This window comes from Delphinapterus leucas, unplaced genomic scaffold, assembly GCF_059928025.1.
Source record: "Delphinapterus leucas isolate spDelLeu-1000000601 "Yukka" unplaced genomic scaffold, BTC_Dleu_Yukka2 spDelLeu_asBTCV2_sq25, whole genome shotgun sequence".
In the NCBI taxonomy this organism is placed as follows: Eukaryota; Metazoa; Chordata; class Mammalia; order Artiodactyla; family Monodontidae; genus Delphinapterus; species Delphinapterus leucas.
In genome coordinates, this window is record NW_028322234.1 from 6,807,319 (window position 1) to 6,812,733 (window position 5,415).

Sequence of the window (5,415 nt, forward strand, 5' to 3'; positions counted from 1 at the left end):
AGTCTTGAGATTGTAACGTGAAAGAAAGTCTTTCAGGAAGTTCTGAGGACTGTTCCACCGGTTAGAGGTCAAAGCACAGTTGTATAGTTTTTGAGTCAAGGTTTTGACAGTTTACGTAGTCCAGATCTGCACATACAAGGTGAGTAGTGGGTTATCATGACCCTTTACAGGATGGAGAAAGAAATGTTATTTCCTAAGGAGCTACCTTCCTGGCGCCAGAAGCTCCTAGTTAACGTATAATGCAGACGCACAATGCACGCTAAAGGGGAGCAGGTAGTGGCCCAAACGGCAGAGAGAATTTTATGTTAAAAGTTTTTTTGTCCTGCCTTAAAAACAATTTTATTTCATCACAAATATAAAAACCATTATTTTTTTTTTCTCACAGGTGGTACAAAAAACAGGCAGTGGGCTAACCCAGGATATTGTAAAAAATTGGAAAATATACAGGAGTAGATAATATTCTCTTCCCTAGTTTTCCATATTTCCCCCTGAGGCGTGTAAAAGCATGTAGCCATGCTAAATACTTTTATAACATTTAAAAAAAACTAATTGTATCTGTGAATAATTCAAGTTACACGAAGATTTCATGGCTCAAGTTGGCCCGTATTTTTCGTTAAACTAATCGCAGCATAACACATGAAAGTGTCCTTTCGGATGACCTCCTGGAGCTAGAACTGCGAGTTTTTCGTATTTCTCCCCCAAATTTCCGTGAAACACTGACCGTATCTCTGGAGTAGAGGCTGATACCGCAAGGAATTCTGGGGAATGTAGTTTGGGTTTGCAGCTAGCGAGACATTTCCGGCAGAAGTTGCTGGGCGTGAGAAGAAAGCGAGACAGTTTTCCGCAAACGTCGCTCAAAGGCCCACCGTGCGGTTGGGGGGTTGGGGGGGGGGGGCGGAGGGTGGGCATGAAGGGTGTGGCTGCTTGTCCCTACGCGATTGGCCGGCGGCTTCCCCGGCACGCTCATACGCCGCTTCCGGGCCCCCGGTCTTGCAAGGCCGTCTGGGAGTTGTAGTTCAGACTTGCCCGAACTCCGTAGTCCAGCTGCGGCTAGGAGGTCAGAGGCCGTCCCCCGCCTTCGGTGCTTGGCTTGGAGGATGGATCCGGGGTCCGGGGCCGACGCGGCCCCGTTGGCTGGTTTGGCCTGGTCGTCGGCCTCGGGGCCCCCGCCGCGGGGGTTCAGTGCGGTGAGCAATATCAGGGGACCAGGGACGAATAGGGAGAGAGGCGGCGACACCAGGGGCCGGGGGTTGAATGGGGGCAGAGTCGGCTGCGGCCGGGTAAGAGCCTGGCGCTGACCCGCATCCGCGCTGTAGATCTCCTGCACTGTGGAGGGGGCGCCCGCCAGCTTCGGCAAGACTTTCGGGCAGAAATCCGGCTACTTCCTGTGTCTCAATCCTTTGGGCAGCCTAGAGGTAAGGGGCCCTCACCTTCGGAGTCCCCGGGGTCCTCCCACTCCCCTTTGTCCATTCGCTGGGCTCTATGCTAGGCACACGGTCCCTGCTGCTGAGTGATTCTCGATGTATCCCCTCCCCTCCCCCCGCCAGAATCCACAGGAGAACGTGGTGGTCGATATCCAGGTCCTGGTGGACAAGAGCCCCCTCCCGCCGGGATTCTCCCCGGTCTGCGACCCCCTGGACTCCAGTGAGTCCCCTGTCGAAGGCGGGAGTGGGGTAGGGGGTCAGGGGCACGTTCGCGTCTCTGCGGGGAGGGTCCAGGAAAGGAATGGAGGGACCACAGGCATGCGATTTTTGAATTTTGGCCGCCCCCTTGATGCACTGGGTAATGACAGTGTTGGCTGAGGACTCAGAGCCCTGATCTAGGGCGGGACGATGTACCCCACCCTGCGTAAAAACGTGCCATTGGTACAGTCTCTGTTCTAGAGTAAGTGTTCAGTCAATGTGACCTGTTTTATTACTGTTACTACTACGCCTTCTTCTTACACTGTAGCTAAGCCGATCCACGCGCAGTTCTATTTTCCACTTCCACGCTTTTGCACACGGGCTCCGGTTACCCTGGAGCTGCCCTCCCAGCCCCGACTGCTCTGCTTTCTAACCATCAGGCTCTCCCTGCCTCTCATGCCCTCTCCATGTCTTGTCATTTATATTTGGCTCTCAGCATATATCTACTGGTACTGGACTTGGCAAACTTTTCCTGTAAAGGGCCAGGTGGTAAATATGTTAGGCTTTCCAGCCCAGATGGTTTCTGTTGCATATATATAATATATACCCCTTTAAAAATGTAAAAGCCATGCTTTGCTCATGAGCCAGACAAAAACGGATTTGGCTCATAGGTTGTAGTTTGCTGACCTCGGGATTAGAGGGCTGAGGGAAAGTGTGTTTGGAGGGCCAGGATGGGTACCCAGTTCTGTCTGATCCCACAGCTACCCACCCTCACTGTGGTGCCCATGGCCACCCCATGAATGCTCCTCCATGTCACCAAAGATGAGCCTGCCCCAATGGCTCCTAAAAGCTTCATGGATTCCCCTCCTATGGCTTTACCATTCATGATGTAACCGCTGCCCCAGCTCCATCCAGATGGCTGCCTTAAACAGCACCTTGGCGAGCATTCTCCTGGAGCCATCTTTGGACCCCTTTCCTGCTTCTCATTCCCCTGTCCCTCACTCCCAGAGGCCTCCGTGTCCAAGAAGAAACGCATGTGTGTGAAGCTGGTGCCCTTGGGGGTCGCGGACACAGCTGTCTTTGACGTCCGGCTGAGTGGGAAAACCAAGACGGTGCCTGGATACCTGCGAATAGGGTAGGGCCACCCCCCAGCCCTCCTTCCTTGGCCTCCCAACCCCCATACCTACCCGTCTGACCCTCAGGGACCCCCATGAGTCCTTCCGTCCCTTCTGCCACCTCTCTGTGCCTCAGTTTCCACATGTTAAGGTGGGGACAGTTGTACCAATCTCGTAGGGTGATGGTGAGAACCAAATGAGTTGGTGTGTCTGAAGCACCCGGTATGGTGACTGCACCCATCATACTAGTTAGTATGTTGCCGCGCGTGTGGGCTGAGATGTGAGGTCACCGGAGGCCTGCCTTCCCCTGGCAGCTCTTCTCAGCCCTGGCTGCACACTGGGCCAGAGCCCCTTCTCTCTTTTCCTCCTCCTCTAGGGACATGGGGGGCTTCGCCATCTGGTGCAAGAAGGCCAAGGCCCCGCGGCCAGTGCCCAAGCCCCGAGCTCTCAGCCGAGACATGAGAGACCTCTCCCTGGACCCACCTGGCCAGCCCAGGTGAGTCCTCGGGCTCAGGGATGGGAGCGACCATGGGGTGGGGGGCGGTGGCTATCAGGCCTCTGACTTGGGTCATCCTGCCTCCACCAGCAAGGGTGGCTTCCCAGAGCGGACGCTCTCGAGGCTGGGCTCTCGGGCGTCTACACTTCGGAGGAGCGACTCCATCTACGAGGCCTCCAACCTCTACGGCATCTCAGGTGAGCACAGAGCAGGGAAATTGAGGCACTGGGGTGGGGGTGGGGCTAGACTGGCCCGAGATTGTACAGCCAGGAAGGTGCAAGGGCAGGGTTGGACCAGGCCTGGGCTTCCCCCATTCTGTCAAGACTGGGAAAAGCCGAGACCTCCAGGATGGGCTTCTCAGGGTGGGGAGTGGGCAGGCCTCAAGTCTCCTGGGCCTCAGCTCCTTCCCCCCACCTGCTTTCCTCAGCCATGGATGGGGTTCCCTTCACGCTGCACCCCCGATTCGAGGGCAAGAGCTGTGGTCCCCTGGTGAGTCCGGGTCCGCCCCTCCCCACTGCGTTTCTAGGCAACAGGAATCAGGGAGCATCATCTGTGTAACCAGCACCTCAGCACAGAGGGGAGTTCCTGGGTGAGAGGAGGCTGGAGGCCAAGGCAAGGGGGCGGGAGGGTCTCCTGGAATAGGGGAGTCAGGAGGAGCAGCTGGATGCTGGGGGCGAGAGATGATGGCAGGAAAGGGGAGAGGACATTCAGGCAAATATTGAGGGGGCCTTCCTTTCAGACGAGGGAACGGGGGTTCCACGTTGGGGTCCCTGCCCGAGATTGACATGCCCCTTGCCTGCCAGGCCTTCTCTGCCTTTGCTGATCTGACCATCAAGTCACTGGCGGACATTGAGGAGGAGGTGGGTGCAGGGGAGGGGGTGGGGTTGGGGGGTGCAGCCCCCCCAGCCTCCCCTGGGTCCCTCTTCTCTCCCAGCTATAACCCACCTCGAGGGCTCCAGATCCCCATGCCCCACCATTTCTCTGGCACCCCAGTGGCTCCTCCTTCGCTCTGTGCTCTCCGCTCACCCCACTCCCCACCCCCCAGTACAACTACGGCTTCGTGGTGGAGAAGACGGCAGCTGCCCGCCTGCCCCCTAGCGTCTCTTAGCCCCTCACCGGCCCCAGGGAAGAGTCCCCTGCCTGACAGCCCCGGACCGGCAGCTGCCCACCGCATTGAATCTTGGGAGCCTTGGCAGCGCAAGGCATTATGGACCCTCAGCCACCCAGCGGAGCAGCAGCCCTGGAGGAGGGCCCGGGAGCGGTCTGCTTGGTGATGGGTCTCCTGCCCCCCGGGCCCTGATGGGCAAGGCAAGGGGTAGGGGCTGGACGGAAACCAGTGCCTTCAAGTCATTTGTGTCAAAACTCGCTGGTGCCTGGAGGCCACGCGGGCGTCCTCCCTCCAGGAAATAAAACACCATGCTGTCCGGGCCGTCTGTAGTCTCCATTCTGACTGTGGGTCTCTGTGGCTCGCAGGAGCCAGGGACGGACGCACACCCAGCAAGCGGGTGAAATCCTGGAGGGGAGGGGGCGCTGCCGCCACTCCCATTCTACAGAGGGAGAAACTGAGGCTCAGCGAGTGCCTGAGCCGGGATTCCGAATCACAGAGGAGACCGGGTCCCGCCCCTCCATCATTGCGCGTAACAGTAATACTAGTAACAGCTACCGTTTATACTTCGAGGACCATCTCACCAACACCTGATGTACAGTATCTCATTTAGTCCTCCCCCAGCTCAGTGGGAAGCCCTGGTTGCGTGGCCATTTCACAGATAGGAAAACCGAAGCAGGAGGCGGCTAAATTCACAGCTGGGATTCCAACCCAGAGCCTGCTCTCTTAACCACCAAGCTGTTCTGTTCTGTGCGTCCCTTTTCCTCCGCTGTGTGGTAGACACAAACGGTGGATACTCATGAATTGCGGTAGTTACCTCCTGTAAAGTCGCATGAAAACTGAATTAGGAAATACTGTATTCCTCGGGGAGATACAGGTAGGTTTTTGTAAGCCACTAGTCACATTTTGGTCAAGTAATCAATACATAACCTTGTTTTCTGTGCATTTCAAGACACCTTGTTTAATATACATGCTGCCGATTTGTTAACGGTGAACTCACGGCCACCAGCCCTAGAACTCACGTCTGAACAAAGCTCATCGGAGAGTATTTGCTCCCGGAGGCACATCCCAGCCTTC

At 56.4% G+C, this 5,415-nt stretch overlaps 1 protein-coding gene across 4 annotated transcripts; it reads left to right on the top strand.

Moving 5' to 3' along the window:
- Positions 1–997: 997 nt before the first annotated feature.
- MVB12A (multivesicular body subunit 12A) lies at positions 998–4,662 on the top strand. Of its 4 annotated transcripts, none has more exons than XM_089905266.1 (9): positions 1,009–1,187; positions 1,317–1,415; positions 1,548–1,644; positions 2,631–2,757; positions 3,084–3,233; positions 3,324–3,430; positions 3,661–3,722; positions 4,037–4,093; positions 4,279–4,662. In XM_089905266.1, the coding sequence occupies exons 1-9, from the start codon at positions 1,098–1,100 to the stop codon at positions 4,339–4,341; spliced, it is 852 nt and encodes a 283-aa protein (XP_089761392.1). In that variant the 5' UTR covers positions 1,009–1,097; the 3' UTR covers positions 4,342–4,662. The 4 variants fall into 4 exon arrangements, with proteins under 4 accessions (XP_089761391.1, XP_089761390.1, XP_089761392.1 ...); XM_022558780.2 differs by having other exon boundaries at positions 1,030–1,187; positions 3,114–3,233; XM_089905265.1 differs by lacking the exon at positions 4,279–4,662 and having other exon boundaries at positions 998–1,187; positions 3,973–4,078.
- The last annotated feature ends 753 nt before the right edge of the window (positions 4,663–5,415 follow it).

Excerpts from the sequence above, each read along its gene's own strand:
- MVB12A (XM_089905266.1), top strand. The coding sequence starts at position 1,098 with ATGGATCCGGGGTCCGGGGCCGACGCGGCCCCGTTGGCTGGTTTGGCC. Across the intron at positions 1,188-1,316 it reads CGCCGCGGGGGTTCAGTGCG|ATCTCCTGCACTGTGGAGGG; the intron begins GTGAGCAATATC and ends TCCGCGCTGTAG. Across the intron at positions 1,416-1,547 it reads ATCCTTTGGGCAGCCTAGAG|AATCCACAGGAGAACGTGGT; the intron begins GTAAGGGGCCCT and ends TCCCCCCGCCAG.